Consider the following 22,747-nt stretch of genomic DNA (forward strand, 5'->3'; position numbering starts at 1 on the left):
TGGGATCACGTGATCCCCCTTTGCGACCTTCTGGGAAGCCAAGTCACTCCCCTTCTGGGAGCCAGATTCACTGTGGCAAGAGGGGTTGTAAAAGGGGTGAAAGCTCACTTTATAATAGCCTTGCTTAGCAATGGAAATGCTGAGTTCAGCTGTGGGTCAGGAGGGTGAAAAATGGTTGCCCAGCATCCAAATGGGGTCAGAGGTGGCTGAAGCGGCCATAAGAGCTCCAGAACGGGGCCTTCAGTAGCTCTGGACGGTGGATAAGGGACCGGTTGCTAAGCGAGGACTACCTGGATCTCACCTGCAGTTATTCTGCCCATTTTCTCTGTCAAATGGCCCCTCTGGGTCTTTGGTCTATTGAGAACGGAATGGAGTGGGATAGGAGTAAAACAGAGCAATCAGGATAGGGCAGGGCAGGACAAGGGAACAGAATAGAATAATAATAGCTGGATGGGACCTTGGAGGTCTTCTAGTCCAACCTCCTGCTCAAGCAGGAGGCCCTGGATCATTTCAGACAAGTGGTTGTCCAGTCTCTTGGGAAGCCTTGAAGCACCCACAACTTCTCTTCCATTGGTTGACTGCTCTCACCGTTAGGCAATTCCTCCTGAGTTTTGGGTTGCTTCTCCCCTTGCTAAGTTTCCAACTGTTGCTTCCCGTCTTGCCTTTTGGTGCTTTGGAAAATGGGTTGATCCCCTTGTCTTTGTAGGAGCCCCTCAAGTACTGGAGCAGTACAGCTGTCATGTCCGCCCGAGGCCTTCTTTCCATTAGACTAGACCAGGGATGGCGAACCTTTCTGGCACCGAGGGCCCAAACAGGAACGCTCCTGCAGGCGCTCCGGAGCACCGGAAACCCGAAGACCAGCTGGCTGGCACGCACATGTCTGTTTTTGGGGCCATTTTCAGGCCATTTTTCAGGCTGTTTTCAGGAAGTTTTTCGGGATGTTTTCAGGACGTTTTTGCGCGCCGGAAACCAGAAGAGCAGCTGGCGACGGTGCGCGTTCCCACAGAGAGGGCTCTGCGTGACCCCTCTGGCACGCTTGCCATAGGTTTGCCATCACGGGACCAGACCTACCTAATTTCTGTCACCATTCTTCCTATCTCTTAGCCTCCAGCCCGCTAATTATTTTTGTTCCTCTTCTCTGCGCTCTTTCCAGAGTATCTTTTTAGTATCATGGCGACCAGGACTGGATGCCATGTTCCAAGTGTGGTCTTACTAAGGCTTTGTAAAGTGGTAGTAGAACTTCATGTGATCTTGACTCTATCCCTCTGTTAATGCATTGAATTGCATTGGCAATCCGCTGAGCCATTTTGGACTGGTGTCTCTCTGGCCTTTGTCCAAAGATCCTGCTGGAGGAGAACATTCTCCCCCAGTTCTCCTGCTGGCTAATGGGGTTCTGTCCACTTGGGGGGCCGAGCATGTACTTGCACACCTCTGTTCTTGTTAACACAAGTATGTGTTGGGACTTTGTCAACCCACCCCATATCTGAGAATATGCCTGTCTTGTCCTCTTCTTCGGGAGACTCGGTCAGTCCATTCCGGACGTTGGAGTCCACCTCTGAAGCCTCATAAGCTGGAGCTGAGGAATTGGCCCTCCCCCCTTCCTCCAGCAGGGAATCTGGACCCACCTTATCCCCAGATATTGTAGCAACGTCTCTGCTGGCTTAGCTGACACAAAGATTTGTGAGTTGCATGCTGACTGGGGAATGCTGGGAGTTGAAGTCCACCCATCTCAAAGGCTGCAGGATTAAAGAGGGTACCCTGAGGCTTCATTCCGCTGTTCTGGGCGTGGCCCTGCCCTGCCCTGCCCGCCGCACCTGTCTGTGTCCTTGGAGGAAACCAAGGACACCGTGTGCACAAGGCTTAAGCAGGAGACGGGCTGGCCTTTGACGGCTGTTTACACAAAGCTCAGGGATGGATTAGGGAAAGTCAGGTATGCTTGCTTTTGCTTGGAGCTCAGCAATTGCTCCCAAAATTGGGCTTCTAGAATTAGGCAGAAGGCTGTAAAAATAGGAATCTGAATCGGGGAGGGGGATCTCGGGGGGCTCAACTATTTCTTCTTAGGGCCTCTGCCACCCAGGGAAAGGGGGGGGGGAGCGGGGAAGCTGGCAGGTTTGCAGCCCTCTAAATCTGGAGGGCATCAGAGCTGGGCTGGCCGATCCCTGGAGGGGCAGGATAAACAGCGGCGGACTGAATAGCAAGGGTGGCTCACCTTGGCTGGAATAGGGATGTTAACAGGGACCCTCGGGTGGAGTGGATTTTGGGATCTACTGAGAAAAGCTGCGGGTAGAAGCCCCCTCCCCAGTGGTTTGCAGCCAGGCACCTGTGGCCCTCCCACTGTGGCTCTCGCAGGCCTGGCGAGAGCCCAACGGAGCTGGCATTCAGCTTGCCTCTTGGTGCCTGTCCACTAGTTGGTCTCTCCTCGGGATCCAGCCCTGGGAAACTGGCAAGGGCTTTTCTCGATCCACTCTGGGCAGTCAGGTCCTCCCACCTCTGCAACGTAGGCAGGGCCCCCAGGTCAAGTCTTTGTTCCTCTTGCGTAGGGAGAGGGGAGCATTTGGCTGCCCTGCCGGAAGGATGCTGCTGCTGCTGGACCACAAACCTTCAGACCCCCCCCTCCACCCTCCCTTTTGAACTCTCTACCTTCAGACCCCTCCTCCGCCTTTTTCAAGAGGAGGAAAAGGTGAAGCCACCCGGAGTTGCCTCCAATGGCGAGATTCATTGTTCATTCATAAATAAAACATGATGGTGAAATGCAGCTTTCTACAAATGAACATTTTTTATTTTGTACAATATTCTGACCGAGAGTGCAAAGCATCCGTCCACAGCTCTATTCCAGTGCTTCAGGGATGAGCTGCCCTGAGAACGGACAGCAGAAAAGCTCATGGGGTGGGGGGTGGTCTTCGGAGTCCTCCATGCTGAACATTTCATTGATTTAGAAGCCCAGAGTAAAATCAGTGACAGAATTAAGAGGACAAAACGGGGCCCATCGAGTATAATAAACGGCCCCCTGGCCTGGAACCAAAGCCAAGGTTTCAATGCTTTCTGGACCCGAGGGGCCCCCCGTCTTTATCTTTGGAGGAGCCTGGGGCAGAGTTGGGGGCCCCAAGAGAGAAGCAAGGCTTCCCGGGTCCCACAAGGTGGCAGTGCTTAATGGGGGGTGGGGGACTTGGCGGATATCCCTTCCAGAAATGACCGGAGACAAGCAGCCCTCCAGCTCTCTGACCTGCAGAGTTTTGGAGGCAATGAATGCCGGCTGGCAGCTGGCACAGCTCACGTCGCAATGGTGACGGAAGGGCACATGAGAGGCGCCCATGACACACTGCACCACGGCTTTCTTTACCAGGGGCTAAAGAAAGGGGTCTTCGAGGGCAGCCCCACCTACAATGCATTGCAGTAATCCTCACCTCACAGTTAGGAGGTGAGCAGGACATGAGTGACTGTCTGAAGGAAAGGCAGAGGGTGCAACTGGCGCACAGGATGAAGAGCGCAATGGTTCGTCTTGTGAAGGATGACCCCCCACCCAAGCTGCACCCGTCTGGAACGGGGAAATGTGGCCCCCTCCAAGACCAAGGATGGGAACGCAGCTGAGCGGGGAGCGGGGGAAGTGGGCCTCGTACTGTCAGGTGTGAGCAACCAGACCCAGGTGTGCAAAGTTCACCAGTGGGCCTGGTTGTTCCCTTGCAGCCGGTGCTTCCCAGCGGTGTCGTGCAGAGGTTGAGCAGGAGGCACCCCACGCGTGAGAGGCCGTGGACATGATACTCTTCCTGTCCGTCCACCTGGACTGCAACCGAGAAGTTGTCCCGACCCCCACCCCCCACCCCCCATCCAGAAGGAGGTTGGCTGCTTGCCCTGCAGGGCGTCACAGGAGTGCCCAAAAACCAGGTTGACTGAATAAGTCCAGCATCAGAGCACCAAAGCACAGGTGCAGAGAGCGCGTCTTGCAGGAGGGCTGACCAGCCACCCCTCCAGTCTTGGTCCTTCAGCTCCAGCTGCCCAATATGCCAGCCCTGGCCAGCCAACGGTCAGTCGCCCCTGGCCTTCTGCTGGAAGTAGGCCTCAAAGCGGCACTGGGCGTATTCCTGGCAGGAGGAAATGATGGACTGGGAAAGTGACCCACCTTCCCTGCCAGACCCAGTTTTGTTTGGGAAAAGGGAGGGGCAGCCCAGCACCCTGAAACCCCTTGGGGGGCCAGCAGCAACCCTTTATCCCTCTAGGCCCTATTGAAATGGCCCAGAAGTTGCCTTTCCCTGCACCAGCCCCTGCCGGGGAGAGGGGGAGGGCAGAGGGAGAATGGGAACCAGCCCTCGGCACTCACCAGGTAGCCAAACTCAATGGTGGAGATCTTGGCCTGCAGGATAGACCAGAGGCCCCAGAAGAAATGGGAGGCCAAGGTGAACCTGCAAGGGGGGGGGGGAGAATGTCAGCCAAGGGGGGAAGAGGGGGTATCTGCCATTCATGCCCCACAGAGGCAGTTTTTTCTAATCGGGAGCATTTCCCAGGAGAATGAGGGGCAGACCGAAGCCTCTTGCAATGCCCACCCCCCACCCTTAAAGGAAACAGCCACAGCTCTGAAATGCCGGTGAAATGCCGGTGCTGGCTGCTGCAGCGGTTCTGGCCACCCCCGACCCTCACAACTGACCGGCTGATCTCCAGAAGCATCTTGGCCTCCAGGCGCTCTTGCTCCTCCGGCGAAGGGGGGTTGGCCTTCCCACCTGCCTCCTCCAGGTAACACCGGATGAAGTGCAGCTGAGGGAAAATGAGACAGGTGAGGCAAACCACCTTCTGAAACTGCGCCTCCTGCCTGCCACTAGGCAAAGCTTCTGAGAACCCAGGGACAACTAGGGCCAAAATAAATTGGGGGCGGTGATAGAGACCCCATGGAATTCAAGAAGGAGGAAGCGACTTCCGGCTGGGCATGGCGAAGACTTTCCCAACCTGTTCCTAACAATTCCTGAACAGTCGCTGCTCAGGAGGTGCAAGATTTCCCTTTGCTGAAGATGCTCAATTGATCCATCAATCAGCTCTGCCACCCAACACCTCACCACCATAGAAAAAAAGATCCTAGAAAGGGTGCAGAGAAGAGCCACAAAGATGACTAAAGGAACGGGAGGCTAAAACATATGAAGAACTGTTGCAGGAATCGGGTATATTTAATGAGGAGAAGGACTAAAGGCGTCACAATGTCAGTCCTCCAATATCTGAGGGGCTGCCCCAAAGAAGAGGGGGTCAAGCGAGTCTCCAAAGTACCACAAGACGGAATGGATGGAAGCTAAGCAAAGAGAGAACCAGCCTAAAACCAAGGAGGCCGTGAGAGCAATCCACCAGTGGAAAGGCTTGGCTTCAGGAATTGTGGGGGCTCCATCACTGGGGGCTTTTAAAAGGAGACTGGACAGCCCTCTGTCTGAAATGGTAGAGGGTCTTCTGCTTGACTAGAAGACCTCCAAGGCTCCACCCACATTGACTGTTGGCAATGTACAGTCCTGGAGAGCAGGAAGAAAAACCTGGGCATTTCAACTACGACTCCCACAGCAGAAAGCAAGACCAATGAATAGATCAAATAGATCACTAGCTCAAGTTCCAAAAGACCAGGCAGGCTCGAGGGCCACCTGAGCTGAAACGACTCCGTTTCCAAAGAGACCAGGTCTTCCAGACTTTCAGGGCCGTTGCTGCTGGGAGGAAAACGGATCCTTGCAGGAATGGGGAGCAGGTTAGCAAGACGGAAAGGTAGAAAGAATGGGTGCTAACTGGGGCAACCTTGAAATCCTCACTTCTAGGCCTGCTGTATCAAAGCTTCTATGGCAACGTCAGCCATGCGTTTCTTGCTCTTAAGGCCATCCTGTTTCTTTGAGGATAGAAGCACTAGAAGGGCAGGGAAGAAAAATCTATTGCCTATCTTTTAGTGTATTATTTTCTCCTCCTTTCCTGAAATGTATAAACACGAGCGCATCCTTCAGACCGTGGGAGTCCCTCCCGCTCTTTCTCCAGGGTGCACTCTTAACAATGAGCACCGCAGCCAGGCTGGAGATTGGAGGTTCGGGTCCTGCGTTGGATTCCACAGGCCTCGAGGCCAGGGACGGGCAATGATGGCCTCTTCACAACTGGCGGACTTCAACTCCCAGAATTCCTGAGCCAGCGGTTCTGCTCCCACCCTCCAATCCAGCCCCGCCCTTCCCCCAGGAGCCCAGGACCACCACCTGCTGCTCGGGGCTGGGGTAGCTCTCCGGGCTGGCTTTGTAGAAAGGCCACTCGTCGTGGGCGTAGCTGTAGACCCACTCGCAGAAGTGATTGGCGATGTCGAAGCCCCTGCAGGAGGACGAGGAGGAAGAGAAAGCTGAGCACTGGGTTTGTTCAGCATATCTCTGTGTTTCTCCAAACATCTCCTTACACTACACAGGTAGTCCTTGACTTACGACCAATTCCTCAGCAACTGTTCAAAGTAACAGGGGTCCAACCTTGGGGCTACCTACCAGCCGGATTCCAAGTTCCCACGGCTGCCCCTCCCTCGACGGTCACATGACCAAACTTTGGGCACTGAGCGACACGGCTGCATTTAAAGACGCTTGCTGTGTCCTGCAGTCACCTGGCCACATTTTATGAGTTTTGACAAAACCCGGTATTTACTGCACCCATTGCAAACCACAGATTCGCTTAATGACCTCCAGTAAATAGTAAATTTGGGTCTGATCCATAACCCAGTCTGTTTTCTGATTTGTCACAACTTCTGACTGTGATGGGCAGTTCCATGATTGTTATAAGTCGAGGAATGCCTGTAACCAGGTTGTCACCACTTGCTACGCCAAGCAAACCCCCTGGGCACTTTCACGGAATTGCTGGGTTTCTGCAGTGCTTAGTCAGGCTAGTGAAAGGCTGGCCGGAGCATCAAGACGCTAAGCACATTTTAAATCTTTGCTCAGGATCTCTCTGTGTGTGTGTGTGTGTGTGTGTGCGCACGTGATAGAGCATGCTATACAAACCCAGCACTGTTGGGTTACTTTCTACCGCAGTATAAAACACGTTCCAGAAAGGGGTCACTTCAATAAACCAATCAGGGCTAAGATGGAAAGACAGCCGGCATATGAATTGGCTAATTTGTGATGAGGGGCGTGTCACTGCCAGGCCTGGCCTGGGGGAATTCGAGGGGAGGTTTTCACGGAAAGCAGGACTGGAGAGCAGAGAAACTCCCTGGAAGAACTGAAATAGCAAAGCCTCCCTCCCTCCCTCGCCAAGCAAACTCTCTGGCTGCAGGCAGGGAGTCACCAGGAGACTGTGGGCAGTCCTTGACTTACGACTGTTGGTTTAGTGGCTGTTCAAAGTTCCAATGGCACTGAAAAAAGGCCATTTTTTCACCCTTACGATTGTCGCAGCATCCCCCATTTTGGTCACGTGATCAAAATTCAGATGCTTGGCGACTGACTCATATTTATGACGGTTGCTGTGTCCCGAGGTCACGTGATCCCCTTTTGTGGCCTCTTGACAAGCAAAGTCAACGGGGAAGCCAGATTCATTTAACAACTGCAGGGCTTCACGGAACAACGGTGGCAAGAAAGGTCGTAAAATGGGGCAAAACTCACTTAAGAAATGTCTCACTTAGCCACAAAAACAGCTTGGGCCCAATTGTGGTCCAAAGTCGAGGACTAAGTGTATCCCCAGTTGGCGGTCAAAGCCCTCCTTAGACTTGGCTAGAAGAGGCCGGGAAATCACTGGATGAAAAGGCAGCCCACCCTCTTTCCTCCCTGGGGCCCTTGGCCTTCTGCCCGGCTGCCTACCGGTAGTTGTAGCTGCTGTACTCAAAGTCGATGAGCATCAGCCGGTCCGTGGAGGAAGCCTGGCGGCCGGCCAGGAGGAGGATGTTCCCTGCGTGGGGAGAAAGGGGGCGAGGGGAGTTGGCTGTCAGCCCAGCCAGGACCTCCTCCTGGGCTTTGGTCCGGTGGCTGGGGAGGCCCCGAGTCTCTGCCGCCCTCACCTTCCTGCACATCATTGTGGCAGAAAACCACGGGGGACGGCGTGGCCTCCAGCAGCATCCTGGGGAAGAGGAAGGAAGAGAGGAAACAGCTCAGCCCCTTTTCCTTCCGGAGGGAGGGGCACCACAAGACAAGAGGGTTCTCTTGAGCCATGGGGAATGTGACTTCACCCCCTCCGAGTTTCGATACAAAGCTGTCTTTTGGGTGTGAAACCTGGAGGGTCCCAGCCTCTGAATCCACCTTGCCCCACCGGCAGCATTTTCCTGATCCCAGGGGGAAGTGTGCGTGTGTGGGGGAGACTATTGCAAAGCTGGCAGGGAGCCAGTCTGGGGCAAGTGAAGGATGGCCCAGAGTCTGGCAGCCCCACAGGTGGCCTCTCTCTGGCCGCCTGCTCACCTGAGGCTGTGCATTTCGGCCTCCAGGTTGTAGGCCTTGAGCCGGTTAAGCTTGTGCCGCTGGGCCTCCTGGGAAAAGGTGAGTTCGGAGATCTGCTTCAGGTACCTGCCAGGAACGGAGAAGGATGAAGGGAGGCTCCTGCTGCCTTGGAGGGGAGGAGGACAGGTGGGGAGAGGCCCAAACACCTTCCCAGGCGGCCCCTGGAGTCCTTGGCAGGGCGAGAGCTGCAAGGCCACCAGCCTAGGGAGTGGCCCTTGCCGGGAGCAGCCCCAGCCGCCTCTGCAGCCGAGGGGCCAGCCAGCACACCGAAGGGTGACCCACCTCTCCATGGTGCCAAACATCCACTTGGGCTCTTTGTTGAAAGGCATCACCATGCCATGGAAGCGGGCCATCTTCACCGCGATCTCCCCCGAGATGCTGGCCTCCGGCAGGTCCTCCGTCACCAGGCGGCGGCTCTGCGGGTGGAGACAGAGGGCAGCCCTGAGGCCGTGGGGGGGCTGGAGGGAGCGGCGAGCTCAGAATCATGGGGAAGCGGATGGAGAGGAGAGGCTGCAGGGGGTCAGAAAGGCCTCTGGGAGACCCCGAGGCCACGTTGATTTATAAGTCCCCCAAAATCTCTTGAAACCAGGCTGGGAGCGAAGGACCCATGACACACACACTGCAAAAAGCCACACTGAGGCCCAACATCCCCCCGTTTAGATCAGCGGTCACCAACCGGTGGTGCGGTCCGCGAGAAAATTTTTGTGGTCCGTGGAGAAATCTTCCTATTTTTGCCGGTGCCCCCTGGTGGAGGAGCTGCTCCGGGATGACCAATGGGCCAATCCTGTGAGTGTGACTACTACAGCTCTGGAATATGGGACTGGCGGGGGCGGGGCTGGAAATCTCTGTCCTGGGGTGGCACATGCAATGCACAACTTTGCAGGTGGTGCAATACGCAAAAAGGAGCGCAGCCCTCTCCGTCTGGAATGAAATAATGGTGCTGTTGCGTGGTGGGGGAGGAGGTGGCGCAAGCGGGCCGAAGCAGCGATTGTGATGGCTAGAAGCTGCGAGAGCGAAGCACTACTTGCACTTGCGCGGCATCAGCATTCCGCCTTGGGATAGTGGCGCCAGCCGGTGGTGCAAGGCAGCCCTCGTCTCTTGCTGCTTGGGACTCGGAGTGGTAAACAGCGACTGGTCCGGGGAGCAGCCAGATTTTGCTCTCCATTGCGGGTGCCAGATCGGCCCCCTGCAAGCTCTCGTCTCTCGAGGAGCCCGGCCAAAATTTCCCATGCCGCTTCAGCGAGCACTCCTCGAGAGACGAGAGCCTGCAGGGGGCCGATCTGGCACCCGCAATGGAGAGCAAAATCCGGCTGCTCCCTGGACCAGTTGCTGTTTACTGCTCCGAGTCCCAAGCGGCAGGAGACGAGGGCTGCTTTGCGTCACTGGCTGGAGCAAATATACCAAGGCAGAATGCTGAAGCTGTGCAAGTGCAAGTAGTGCTTCACTCCTGCACTTCTTCTGGCCCTTATTGGTGCTCCGTGCACCTCGGTCTCTCAGGGAGATGCTTGACTTCCTCTCAGCCCCAAGACACTGGCTGGCCCATGAGATGAGAGAGAGAGAGAATGAGAGAGAGAGAGAGAGATAATCAGAATGAGACAGAGAGAGAGAGAGAGAGAGAAAATGAGAGAGAGAATCAGAATGAGAGAGTGAGAGACAATGAGAGAAAGAGACAGAAAATGAAAGAGAGAGAATCAGAGAGAGAATGAAAGAGAGAGAGAGAGAATCAGAATGAGAGAGAGTGAGGGGGAGAGAAAGAGTTGAGAGAATGAGAGAGAATGAGTGGGAGAGAGAGAGAAAGAGAGGGGGAGAGAGAGATGAGACAGAGAGAATGGGAATGAGTGGGAGAGAGAGAGAGAGAATCAGAATGAGAGAGTGAGTGGGGGGAGAGAGAGAGAGAGAAAGAGAGATGAGAATGAGTGGGAGAAAGAGAGAGAGAGAGAGAGAGAGAGAGAGAGAGAGAGAGAGAGAGGGAGAGAGAGAGAGGAGGGAGAGTGCCTGAAGGACCCCATCCCGTCACTGGGAGTCCAGGCGCTTCAGCAAGCGGTGCACTGGATTCGTATTAGTGGTCCGTGGGATTTAAAATTATGAACTTGGTGGTCCCTGAGGTCCAAAAGGTTGGGGACCCTTGGTTTAGATTCCTAAAGCCCTGGAAGGCCTGGCTGTTTCCCCACACCTTGTGGTTGAGATGTGAGGCTGTTCTTCCTGCTAGGTTTCCAGAGGAGGAGGGCTCCGTTTTGCCTATTTTATGGCTTTCTGGGGTTTTCTCTCTCTTTAAATTCAGTCATTCAGAGTCAGAAGTTTAAGAAAGTGAAACAAAGAAGATTATACACAAAGCAGAGCTGTGTCCAATTTGGACTTGAGTTGAAACCTCTGCACAACAGGCAACTCTGGGGGCAGCTTGTGAGGGCAGCCTTGCCCCTCTGCTTGGGGTGGCGGCCTGAGCGCCTTAAAGCAAGGACGGGCGCTAACCAGAATCCCCTCAGCCCACCCACCCGCATGCTCACCACCATTCTTCACACTTCCCTAAAATGGGATTCCGGGAATCAGAAGAACAGAGTTGGAAGGGCCCTTGGAGGTCTTCTAGTCCAACCCCCTGCTCAAGCAGGAGACCCTCTCCCATTCCAGACCAAGTAGAAGTGTGCCTGGAGATGGCATTTGGCGGCAGTGCCAGGCCAGGTTCAGCCCTACCTTGCAGCCTGTCCTGCCTGCCAGGGAGGGAAGGGGTGGCACCTACCGGGATGTATTCCTCCAGGCGCCCCTGCGGGAAGATGCCATACAGCCGTGGTCCCAGGGCCCGCTCGGCCAGGATGGCGAACATGACGCTCTCAAGAACCAGCGAGTCGACCCCCTGCGGGAGAGAGAGGGAGCATTGGAGGGGCTGCTCCCGAGGACAGACTCACCGGGGCCTGAGCCTCCCAACCGGGCTCCAGCAGACCAGGAGCCAGAGGTCTCGAGGCTGTTGGCCATCCCCAGCCCTGCAGCGAGACGGCACTGAAGTGGCCGGTCAAGCGGTCATCAGTCCATGGAAGCCAGTCTGGGAGAATCCACTGCCCAGGAGTGGCTGCTTCAGCTCTTCCCCTGCCAGGGGAGCCCATGGCCACTGATCAGCTGACACGGAGGGAGGGAGGGAGGGAGGGAGATGTGTGAGAAGGAGGCGCACAACCACTCGTGGCAAAGCCAGAACGGCCCTATCAGTTTTCCTAAGTACAGGTAGCTCTCGACTTACGACCAAAATCGAGGCCAAAATTTATGTTGCTAAGTGAGAAATTTGTTAAATGAGTTTTGTCCCATTTTATGAACTTTGTTGCCAGAGTTGTTAAGTGAACACTGCAGTTGTTAAGTTAGCAACATGGTTGCTAAGTGAATCCGGCTTCCCTCTTGACTCTGCCTGTGATCACATGACCCTGGGACACATGCAACCGTCATAAATGTGAGTCAGTTGACAAGCATCCACATGTAAATCCCTCGGCCATGGGGATGCTACAATGGTCATAGGTGTGAAAAATGGTCATAAGTCACTTTTATCAGTGCCGTCATACTTGTGGTCACTAAATGAACTGTTGTAAGTCAAGGACTATATGTAACTAAACGAAGCCGTTGCTTCGTGGAAGAGCCCCGGCTGGATATCCTGGGGTCCCGGGAGCAGGCAGACGGCAAAGGTCATCCCGGGGCCGGAAGGGAAGCTTCCGGAAGGCCCGGCCGAAGCTCACCTGGAGGATGACGCCGTAGACGCGAAGCAGGACCTGGCGTGGCTCCTCCTGGGCGGTCGGGATGTGGTCCGGCAGGGAGCATTTGTAGAGTAGGTTGCTCAGCCCTCCGCTGTGGGGGAAGCAGAGACAGGCAGGTTGGGGGCTGGTGGGACAGGACAAGCCCCCTCCTCTCCCCCTGGGAACGCAGGCAGCACCCCTGACCTCTCCCAGGGGGCTGGTCCCTTCCAACTCTGCTACAGGCAGTCCTCGACTTACAACAGTTCATTTAGTGACTGTTCGAAGTTACAACAGCACTTGTAACTGTTTTTCACACTTCCGACCCTTGCAACATCCCCCACGGTCACGGGATCAAAATCCAGACTCTTGGCGGGGGCAGGTTTTGTCAGCTTCTGACAAGCAGAGTCCGTGGGGAAGCCGGATTCACTTACCAACCGTGGCGCTAACTGAACAACTGCAGAGGTTCACTGAACAGCTGTGGCAAGGAAGCTTGTCAAATGGAGCAAACCTCACTTAACAAATGCCTCCGTTGTGGTCGTAGGTCGAGGACTACCGGTGTTCTGTTAGGCGTGGCTGTGGCGTGGGGGGGGAGGGGAGGGGGGAGGGGGCGTCTCCCACCCTGGCTACTTTTAAAAGTGGCTTCCGGACTCCAACTCCCAGAATCCCCAGCCAGCCCCCCCTCACCCCCCCAGGGTCTCTTTGGTGCGAGGCTTCCTCCCCGGGATGAGCCGCCTGGGGCGGGAGTGGCTGCGGGAGAAGAGCCTCGGGGGAGCCTCGCGAGGGGCTCCGGAGGGATCCCGGCCAAGAGAATCTTCCTGCGGCGGCCACCCAGTGGCGGGGCGTTCCACGGGCGGGGCGGGTGACGTCACGGGCGGGGGGGCTCACCTGACGGGGACGATGCCCAGCTGCTCGGGGGCGGCCAGGCGGCGCCAGGCCCCGGCCAGGAACTCGCGGCACCAGAGGAAGGCGCGCAGGCGGGTGGGCGCGGGGACGGCCGGGCAGCCGCGGGGCGAGCGGGGCGCGGCTCGGTCTCCGTCCGGCCCGTCTCCGTCCGGAGCCTCCATCGCAGAAACCGACCGATGGCCGCCCCGCCCCTCCGGTCCCGCCCCCGCGCTCCCATTGGCCGGGGGCGGCTCCGGGGGCGGAAGACGGGCTGCGGTTCGGGCCCGGGACGGAGGGGGCGGGGCAAGGAGGAGACGGCGCCCAATCGGAGGACGTGACGTAGGCGGCCGCGGCGCCAATCGCGGAACGGCGGAACCCGGCGAGGGTGAAGGTCGCGACACGTGTAGCGGCGTTTGTGTGAACGCGCACTCGACCCGCAGCTGAGGGTGCGTTCCTTGGAAAAGGCGGCCTAGCCGGCCCCGCCGCTTCAGTCGGGCGAAGAGAAGTGGTGCAGGGCGCTGGGTCCCCGGAGGGCGGCTCCCTCCGCCTTTCCCGACCGGTCGGGCCACCTGCGCGGGGGGCCGTTGCCAGCTGCACCAGCCCCTCCGCTGCGGGGCGGGGCCTCTTGAAGGGGGCGGGGAACCAGCGGGGACCTACACGTGTCTGGGGCATCCGGGGGTTTGGAGAAGCAGAAGCTCCTCCCCCCCCGCGAAGAAAGATCCGGGCTGGGTCCCCCCTCCCCCTCCCCCTCCCCCCCCCGCGTCTGCTCGGCCCCGACAAGGGCGGAGAGGCGCTGGCCAGCAGCTGGGGGTGAGGGGCGGGGGGGGCGGGGTATGGGCTGGGCTGGGCTCCTTGGAGGGGAATTTCCCCCGAAGATCCTCGGCTGCAAGAGAAGACAATAGCCGTAGCTCAGGATTGAGCCACAGGGTCCCTGGTGCTCGTGAGCTGGGTGGCTTCCTTGCAGACGTTTCATGACCCTGCTAGGTAGCATCGTCAGTGCTAGAGAGGGGTTGCTCTCTGTTCATGCCCCAAGCAAGGAACTGCCAACTCAAACAAGCACTCAGGCAATAGACACCAGGCTAATTGAGGAACCAAGAAGAAGGAAACGCTCCCGCCAACACCAATGGGTCAAGCCACTAGTATATAAACAGAGGGGAACACCCCCCCCCAGCACTGAGGATGTTACCTAGTTGGGTTATGAGACGTCTGCAAGGAAACCACTTAGAGCTTAGAGAGCACCAGGGGCCCCCACCCTCGGCTTCCCCTGATCTTTGATTGTCTTGTAGATGCCAGCCAATGTGGAGATCAAGGCCCGGGTGCAGGATCTGGCCCAGCTGATCAGCAGGGTGGAGCAGCTGAGTGGATCCCCAGGCTCTCTCATCCTTCAGACAGACACCTTCTTTCCTGTTCCCCATGGACGGCTGAAGGTTCGCGACTTCAGAGTGAGTAACCCAGCCAAGTGGGATGGGGGGGGGGGGGCTCAGTATGCTTCCCCCATTTTGCCCTTCAAGGGAGTCTCCAGCTCTTCCATCCAGGATGGGCCCATGAATTCTTTCTCCATGCAGCTTAGTGGGACAGACCCCCCCCTTGCCCCCCCTCCCTTTTGAGGATAAGCGAGACTCCTTCATCTTTAACTTTTCCAGGCAGGAAAAACACTCCCCAAATTCAAACAAATCTGCTAAGCAGTTTCCAGCCCATTTCATTTCTACATTTTCTGCTGCTGCCTAGAGATGTTCCTCCTGGAGGATTTGAGTGACAGGCGTGTAACAGAAAGTAGGTTGATTCCAGGCGTAAATCCCAGCGCTGGGTTCCAGCCTCCCTGAATTGGGTAATGTTAGTGACCCAATTTTGGAGAGTTTCTTCAGTTTGAGAAGTGGCGGCATCTGCACTGAACATTCCCTGCAATTCCATTCTTTTGGGCCAGTTTCCCTCTTTCCTTTACAGGCAGTCCTCGCCTTACAGCAGTTCGATTAGTGACCATTCAAAGTTATAACTGCACTGAACAAAATGCTTTATGACTCTTTGTCACGCTTAGGACCGTGAGAGCATCCCCAGGGTCACCTGATCAGAATTCAGCCTCTTGGCAATGGACTCATATTTATGACGGTCGCAGTGCCCCGGGGTCAAAGTCAACGGGGAAGCCAGAATCACTTAACAACCATACAAGAAAGGTTGTAAAATGGGGAAAAATTCACCTAATAAATGTCTTGGTTAGCAACAGAAATTTTGGGCTCAAATCTGGACATAAGTAGGGACTACCCTTATTCTCTCTTCTTTCCTGCTGGTTCCTGCAACCCTCCTCTCCCTTTGAACGACCTGTTTCTTCCGCTCAGCCTCTCTCCCTTTCCTATTTGCCCAGGGCTCCCAAAGCTCTCCCTCTTTCCCAGTGTTCGATCTGCCTCACCCACTCCTCTTAGAAAACAATGGGCAGGTGTTACGGGAGGGGCGCCCCGCAGCATCCGGATCGGCTCCTGCCAGTTAGCACAAGCCGGCCTTATTCTGTGCCGAGACGGTTCCTGTCTTCACCCCTGCCGGGGAGGACAGAACTCCAAGGTCTCGTGGGCAGAGCGGCATCTTGCCAGGCCATCCTTCTCAGCACCAGCTACCTCTTTGGCTCTCTTGATGGCATTGATGGCATTGATAAGATGTGCCTAGGAGAAACCAGGGTCACTCGGCCCTCTCTTCTCTGGCAGAGGTGGAAGGGGGGCAGTTCAGCCCAGCCTCCCTTTGAGCTTTGGGATATCAGTTCTGAAAGAAATAGATTTTTTGGTGGGGGGCGCTCAGGTCAAAGGACTTTCTCCAGCCGGCTGCCCAGATCTGCTGGCTGATCTTCAAAGGCCCCCAGAAGGCTCCAAGTTGGGAAGATTTTGCCTGAGCTGCACAGAAATGGCAGAAATGGCTCCATTGGTTTTTGGGGCGCTCAGGCTGGGAGACTAGTTGAAGGTCTCCAAAGCTGAGAAGCCCCTCCGACCCCTGACCAGTTGGGGCCACCTGCAAGGGACTCCCAAACCCATCATGTGCATTGTGTGCCCCTTGCTTTGCTAAAGACACAACTTTTCTGGAATTTGGAAATGGACTTGGCGTCAGAGAAGGCTCTCGAGAGTCCCTCGGACTGCAAGGAGATCAAATCAGTCGATCCTAAAGTCGATCCTTTGGAAGGACAGATTCTGAAGCTGAAGCTCAAAGACTTTGGCCACCACATGAGAAGAGAGGACTCCCTGGAGGAGGCCCGATGCTGGGAAAGGCGGAAGGCCAAAGGAGAAGAGGAGGAGATGGGTTAGGAAGGGTCATCAATGCAACGAACAGGAAAACTTGGGCAAACTTGGGGGGACGAGGGAGGGGGGCCTGGGGTGCTGTGGTCCGTGGGGGTCACAAAGAGTCAGACACAACTTAGCAACTGAACGACAACCACAGCTCCAACTGAATTTTAAATAATTTTAAATTTTGTATGTGATGTTTTTATTTTTGGCTGTTCACCACCCTGAGTCCAGTGGGAGAAGGGCGGTATAAAAATCTAATAAAATAATAAAATAAATAAACTCCAGAATCAGAAAACCTTCACTTTATGTGAAGATTGTTAGTTATATTGTCAACTCTTGAAAATAATGAAAATGAAAAGACACAACGTTCAGGAAGTTACTCATAAAATGGCTTGAGCTTTGTTTCGTTTGTTATTAGAGTTTATTGTGAGTTAAAATGCAAATAGAAGCAAAAATTAAGAAAGTTAGAGAGAGGAATGCAAGAAAAAGAAAAAAGTAATTTCTCATTTTTTTTTCAGTGCAGTAGAATACAAATAAGTTGCTTTTGCTTTACATTTCTAAATTTTAAATTATTTCTATAACAAAATTATTCTAAAAATCAAAACCTAAAATTAGAGCTTCATTTTTTTTTTTTTTGCTTTCAAGTACAAACGTCCAGAAGTAGTTCCAGTTGCAAATCGAGCTAGACCAATTCTTCTCTTTAATTAAAACAGGCCATTTCCCCCTCTCCACCGACTCTTTATTGCCCTGGCCATCTGGGAATTGATGTGTCTCTCCATCTTTGTGCAGATAAAATACACATGGACATCCAGATTTCCTTTCAAGCTGTTTGTACTCCCAACTAAGAGGAACAAATTCTGGCTTCATTTTTAAGTATCTTTTAAGAAACGTCTTCTGAATTAGAGTAAAAATCCTATCCCGGCACTTCTTGGCTTTATCACAAGTCAACCTGAGAAGTTGATGAACTTTCCATAATAAACAAGCAGGTTCATTTCAGTAGGCAGGGCCTTCCCCGTCTGGCCTGCTGGGAGCCTCCCGCTGAGGATTAAGCAGGCAAGCGGCTCTGAGAAGCCCCCAGGGGACCCCCAGCAGCTGCCACTCTGGAGTTGCCACGTGTGTGTGTGTGTGTGTGTGTGTGTGTGTGTGTGTGTGTGGGAGAGAGAGAGAGAGAGAGAGAGAGAGAGAGAGAGAGAGAGACTGCATTTAGGGTCCTATGGTCATGTGTCCACATTTTACAATGGGCATTTGCTTAATGACCTTGGATCGGCTTAATGACCGCTGCAAAAAAGTCATAAAATTAGATCGATCATGTGACTGACCCGTTTTAGGACATATTATGACCTTAATAAGCAGGCTCCATGATGACTGTATGTCAAGGACTACCCATAAGGCAGACTTCCCCACCATTCAGCTCCCATCATTCCCAGCAAGCACAGCTTTAGGATGAGTATTTATGTTTGACGATTTTAATCTTTTTATGTTCTAAGCTGCCCAGTCACTTTGGAATGATGGGCGGCAGATAAACTTAATAATAAATGTAAATAAATGACAATATAGGTTACCTGATCATATCTTAAAATAAAGTAGGGATTCAAGGACAGGCCGCAGAGAAAGAAGCCTCCTGCATCAGCTGCTCTCCAGTTTCACCTCAAGAGCAAGAGCAGGCAGAAGCCTTCTGTTCAGCCTCTCCTCTAATTACAGCCTGGCAGGGTTGCATTTCAGAAAATAAGATTAATTTGCTTATTTTGATCTGTAGGTTTGATCTGATCCTGAGCCTTTTACCAGGTGAGGCTGATGCTTGACCCATGTTTTCTTTGCAGGATGGCCACGGAGAGCTGGTGTTTTATGATCGGCCGAACTCAACAGCCCCTAAGCTCTCTCGGTTCACCATCTCTCCCACCGATGACCCCGGAGGACTCGTGGTAACGCCTCGTGCACTGGGAAGGGCTGCTTGCTGTGGGAATGGCCCCGAGGGGCTGCTTTGGGAGGCACAGCACGGTCATTCTGGAGGGGGGCAGGACCCATCTCTGCTTCCAGCAGCCACATGAATGTTTGAGGCTGTCAGACCTCCCCAACCCAGTCCCTGAGGAAAGAAAGACCCTTGACTCCATTAGACTGAAGCAAAATGTTATTTGACTAAAAGTGGTTGGTTGCAGTAAAGTCAGGCTAGATCTAAGGTTTTCCTGCACGAAAAAATACAGAAAAGTTTCTCTTCTTCCCTCCCCCTATGACCAGTCCATATTTCACTAATTGGAGCTGTCTAGGATGTTTTGAGAACACTGAAAAATTCTGGGGCAATTCACGTTCTTTCTCAGGGTGCATGGCCTTGGTGCCCGCTGGTACAAGCTGGTTTCCGGGCATCTCCGGTCTTATCACCTGTCATTCCCCCCCTCCCTGTTTCCCATCATGTACACACACAGCTATTGCCCATTTGTCCCCTCCCCCATCTAGCCTTTGATGGCAGGATGCTGGACCTGGCAGACCTGAGAGAGGCGTTTTTCCAGGCCAGGCAACACCCAACAGTCGACACCAAAACATGTTGTGCAAAGTCAATTCCACATGCAATGAGGCAGCAGGCAGCCCTCCAAAGCTTGGAAGCGCCCAGTTACCATGCAAGGCCGGATCAGAAGGTCATCCTGTGTGAGACTCTCTACCTATTCCTCCCCCCTGGAGATGGTCAGAGGAAAGTGGGTCAGCCCAGGCAGGTCCTCGTCTGGTCTGGCCACTTTCCTGCAGGGCCCTCCAGGTGTTTCCGGGACGTACATCAGATGCCCTCTCCTGCTCTTGTGCTCCAAGGCTGCCTCCTCTCCCATTGTCCATGGAGATTCTTCATCCTCCAGGTCATGGTTGTCCCAAAGGTGCTTTTTCAAAAGGCAACTGGACGTTCTTGATTTTTCCCTTGAAAACGTTTTGCTTCTCATCCAAGAAGCTTCTTCATTTCTGGACATGTTCAGTTCTTCAGAACTGAAGAAGCTTCTAGGATGAGAAGTGAAATGTTTTCAAGGAAAAAACCAAGAAAGTCCAGTTGCCTTTTGGAAAAGCACCTTCATCTCCCACCGCAGCTCATCTGCTCCCGGTGACCCTTTCGGCTTCGTATCCAGGGAAGGGGAGAGACGGGGCCTTGAGGCCTCTTAGAAGGGGGGGGGGGCTGGGACATGCGATTCACTCTATGACCCCTGGGCTCTGCCTGCCTCTCTCCCCCCCCCACAGGCAGCGCTGTCCCAGGCGCTTGGAGAGCAAGGAGTGGTGAAGAAGGCGCGCCACCTTTATATGGTGGGCCAGACCCGTGTCCACGTGGATCAGGTGGAAGGACTGGGTGACTTTGTGGAGCTGGAGGTGAGGAGCAGCGCTTGGAGGCCTTTCCGTTCCATGAGCAACTGGGGCTTCTCTAGTGGAGTTTGGAACAGTTGATCCACTTTATAATGCCCTGGGGAGACCCCACGTGGAATACTGCATCTGTAAATGGGGGGGGGGTTATAGGTATGAGATGGGATGTGGGAAAAAGAGGTCATTTTAAGAGACGGTGCTGTTACTAAGATGGTTTATAGTTGATAGTTTATAGAGAAATAATTTCTCATTAGGCTTGTTCCCCATCCCTGGGGTCCTCAGACTCTGTTTGGACAACCTTCGGTTAAAAATGTTCTTGGAGATCATTGAACTGAAGGTGCATCTAGCTGACCCCCAAGATCCCTAACTCGGGGGCTGCAGTAGCCCAGCACCTCCAGCTGTGGGGAGGGGGTGTGTGAGCCTCCCTGCCCCTGCCTGCTCCCAGAGCTGGCATGGAAGTTTCCTGGCTTGTTCCTCCCTTGTCCCCAAGGGCAGGAGGCAGCAGGTAAACACACTTCGCCAGGTGGCCACGTGATCTCCCAGACAGTCAAACTGCGCCTGGAGGTGATAAACAGATTCAGAGAAAAGAGCCGTGAAGGAAAGTGGTTGAGGTTTTCCTGCACAGAACGGGCGCTCCATCTCTCTCGGGAAGAGCCGAAAGGAAGCCAACAGAGCTAAAGAACCGAAGAAGAAGAAGAAGTCGGGGCCAGCAAGCCAATTTTTATTAGCTGAGGAAAAGCAGGTTTTGGCAGGGGTGGAAGCCCCTTGAAGACCCCTGCAGGCGGGCGATGGAGGAAGACCACCAGGCGCTGAATTCCCAAGGGATGAAGATGCCCCAAGCCCAGGGTCCTGCTAGCCATAAGCGACGGTTGGCCAGGTTTTATCTGAATTTGCCTTGATTAGCTTAACGAAGGGGAACCCCGTTATTGCCACACCTGCAACATACCACAGAGAGGGACTTGGCTACTGACAGGAAGTCAGAGGAGTGAGTTGGAATCCTAAAGGGTTTTTTTTTCCTGCTTTTGCTGAATTGGAACCTTTTTACATTGGTTATTGCAGGAGAAAAAGGGGGGCTGGATCTGAAGAGCCTTCTAATTAAGGAGCTTTAGTGTGGTGCTGCTTTCTGTGCTGGGTCAAAGACAGAGAGACACAGGTAGTCCTCGACTTACAATGTTTAAGTGTAAGTGATTTATGACTGTCTTTCACACATACGACCGTTGCAGGATTCCCGTGATCCCGTGATCAAAATTGGGATGCTTGACAACCGATTCATATTTATGACGGTTGCCATGTGATCCCCTTTTGCGACCTTCTGAGAAGCAAAATCAGTGTGGAAGCCAGATTCACTTAACAACTGTGTTACTGACTTAACTACGGTGATTAGCAACCAAAAGGAAGTTCATAAAACGGGGCAAAATTGACTTAACAAATGTTTCACTTAGCAATAGAAATTTGGGGCTCAATTGTGGTCATAATTCGAGGACTACCTGTAGAATAAATGCAGATAGGAAAAACGCCTGGTTGGACCACAGACGACGTTTGTTGAGCCAAAAAGCTGCATCTGTGGAAAAAACAGGAGGAGGAGGAGGATGTAGCCATAAAAGCCAGCCTCTCAGACAAACCAACTTTTGCCCATCTCAAGGGTTTCCAATCTTGGCAGCTTTAAGACTTGTGAACTTTTAACTCCCAGAGTTCTGGGAGTTGAAGTCCACAGGTCTTAAAAGTTGCCAAGTTTGGAGACACCCCCACCCCCTGTCCATCTCATATTGTTGGAAATGAATTTGGTTTCACAAGACAGCTGGTTGCACATTGGGGTTGAGGGGTTTGCTGTGTGTATGAGCCCCGTATCCCATCGTCCACTCTCCCTTCTTGCAGGTGGTATTGGAGGAGCAACAGAGTCTCCAGGAAGGCAAGGAAGTGGCCTGGCAACTGATGAGTGAATTAGGCATAGAGGAGAAAGATCTCATCGGTGGGGCTTACCTGGATCTTCTGCTGGCAGGTGGAGAAGCCTTGTGATGGCTGGAGGACGTCTGGGGGTGGGGGGTCACCTTGCTACTTGGTGGAATAAAATGCCTGGGATGCTGAGGGGAGCAGGAGGTTTTGTACCTGAGGTCCACCCGCAATCATATCAAATTAAAAGGTGCCTTGGCCCAGAACAGGGATGTCCAACCTTGGCAACTTTAAGACTTATTTAAGTATCCACTGTGGTGCATTGGAATATGCAGCGACTGGGATAACCCACCTCACAGGGTGGTTGTGGGGAAAATGAGAGGCAGGAGCTTTAGGCATGTTCGCCCCTTGAGTTGACCAGATAGAATAAAAACACAAGTGAAGCAGCAGAGCCAGAGGTACCTGGTGAAACCTTTGGGGGAATCAGTGGGGTGGACAAAGATGGCACTCAGTTCAACAGTCGCTGACCCCACAGGAGGAAGAGGAGGAGGAGTATCTGGTTGGCTGCATGGAGGATGTACGAGAATACGAAAGAGGAAACACGAGAACACAAAAGAGGAAGCAGGAGTTGCCTCCTTCATACATAACAGCAGTTTTCCAAGTTTCCACAATGTGTTGCATGATCATCTCATGACACCCTAGAAAGGGGCTGAGCCTGTGGGTCTGCTTGATAGATTGTTTTATCATACAAGTGCATGTATCTTCCACCCGGCAAAATGAACTCTGGCTGGTGAACAAAATAAAAACACTTAAAAACCATCATTCAAAACTGAGCTCTGTTGCACCAATAAATAAATCCACCCATCCATCCATCAGCCAACAAACCTCCCCCCCTCATTTGCTGCATGGTTAGTCCTGGGGAGGGCCACCTCCTGCCCTGCCTGTATTCATGGGCATCGGCACAGAGGGTTGTGGGTCTCTGCCTTAGAGGGAAGCTGCAGCTACTGGGATGCTGGCTGAGATGTTTTCAGAGGTGTGTGTGCCAATTATGAATCTCTGACCCCAGCCTGGCACACCAGTCCCAATGTGCTGAGTTATCATCATCCACAGCCAACGTGGCCAGTCTAATTCAGTGTAGGTCAGTATGGTATGTGCTGCAGAAAAGGGCAAAGCAGAGACCTCCTGGAGCATCAGGTGCCCCCCTTAGAGAAGTTGCCACAACTTTCTGCCCTCCAGATGCCCACTTTGGTATTCAGAGTAGTTGGCCGGGCATTCTGGGTGGCAC

General features: G+C 53.8%; 2 protein-coding genes across 3 annotated transcripts; one reads left to right on the top strand and one right to left on the bottom strand.

The window, feature by feature from the left end:
* Positions 1-2,757: 2,757 nt before the first annotated feature.
* CHKB (choline kinase beta) lies at positions 2,758-13,531 on the bottom strand. Its single transcript, XM_034430065.3, has 11 exons — positions 12,989-13,531; positions 12,107-12,215; positions 11,131-11,244; positions 8,679-8,812; positions 8,358-8,462; positions 7,964-8,022; positions 7,767-7,854; positions 6,195-6,303; positions 4,640-4,746; positions 4,316-4,397; positions 2,758-4,079 (listed from the first exon to the last, which is right to left on the bottom strand). Exons 1-11 carry the CDS (start codon positions 13,165-13,167, stop codon positions 4,023-4,025), a joined length of 1,143 nt encoding a protein of 380 aa, XP_034285956.2. The 5' UTR covers positions 13,168-13,531; the 3' UTR covers positions 2,758-4,022.
* Positions 13,158-22,291, top strand: LOC148112735 (uncharacterized). 2 transcript variants are annotated; one of them, XM_087873525.1, is made up of 5 exons: positions 13,158-13,431; positions 14,272-14,427; positions 18,066-18,167; positions 19,456-19,581; positions 20,063-20,225. In XM_087873525.1, the coding sequence occupies exons 2-5, from the start codon at positions 14,272-14,274 to the stop codon at positions 20,105-20,107; spliced, it is 429 nt and encodes a 142-aa protein (XP_087729651.1). In that variant the 5' UTR covers positions 13,158-13,431; the 3' UTR covers positions 20,108-20,225. The 2 variants fall into 2 exon arrangements, with proteins under 2 accessions (XP_087729651.1, XP_087729650.1); XM_087873524.1 differs by lacking the exon at positions 20,063-20,225 and adding an exon at positions 21,448-22,291 and having other exon boundaries at positions 13,215-13,431.
* The last annotated feature ends 456 nt before the right edge of the window (positions 22,292-22,747 follow it).

The sequence above is a fragment of the Pantherophis guttatus genome, chromosome 7 (assembly GCF_059756535.1).
Source record: "Pantherophis guttatus breed Tessera chromosome 7, ASM5975653v1, whole genome shotgun sequence".
Taxonomy (NCBI): Eukaryota; Metazoa; Chordata; class Lepidosauria; order Squamata; family Colubridae; genus Pantherophis; species Pantherophis guttatus.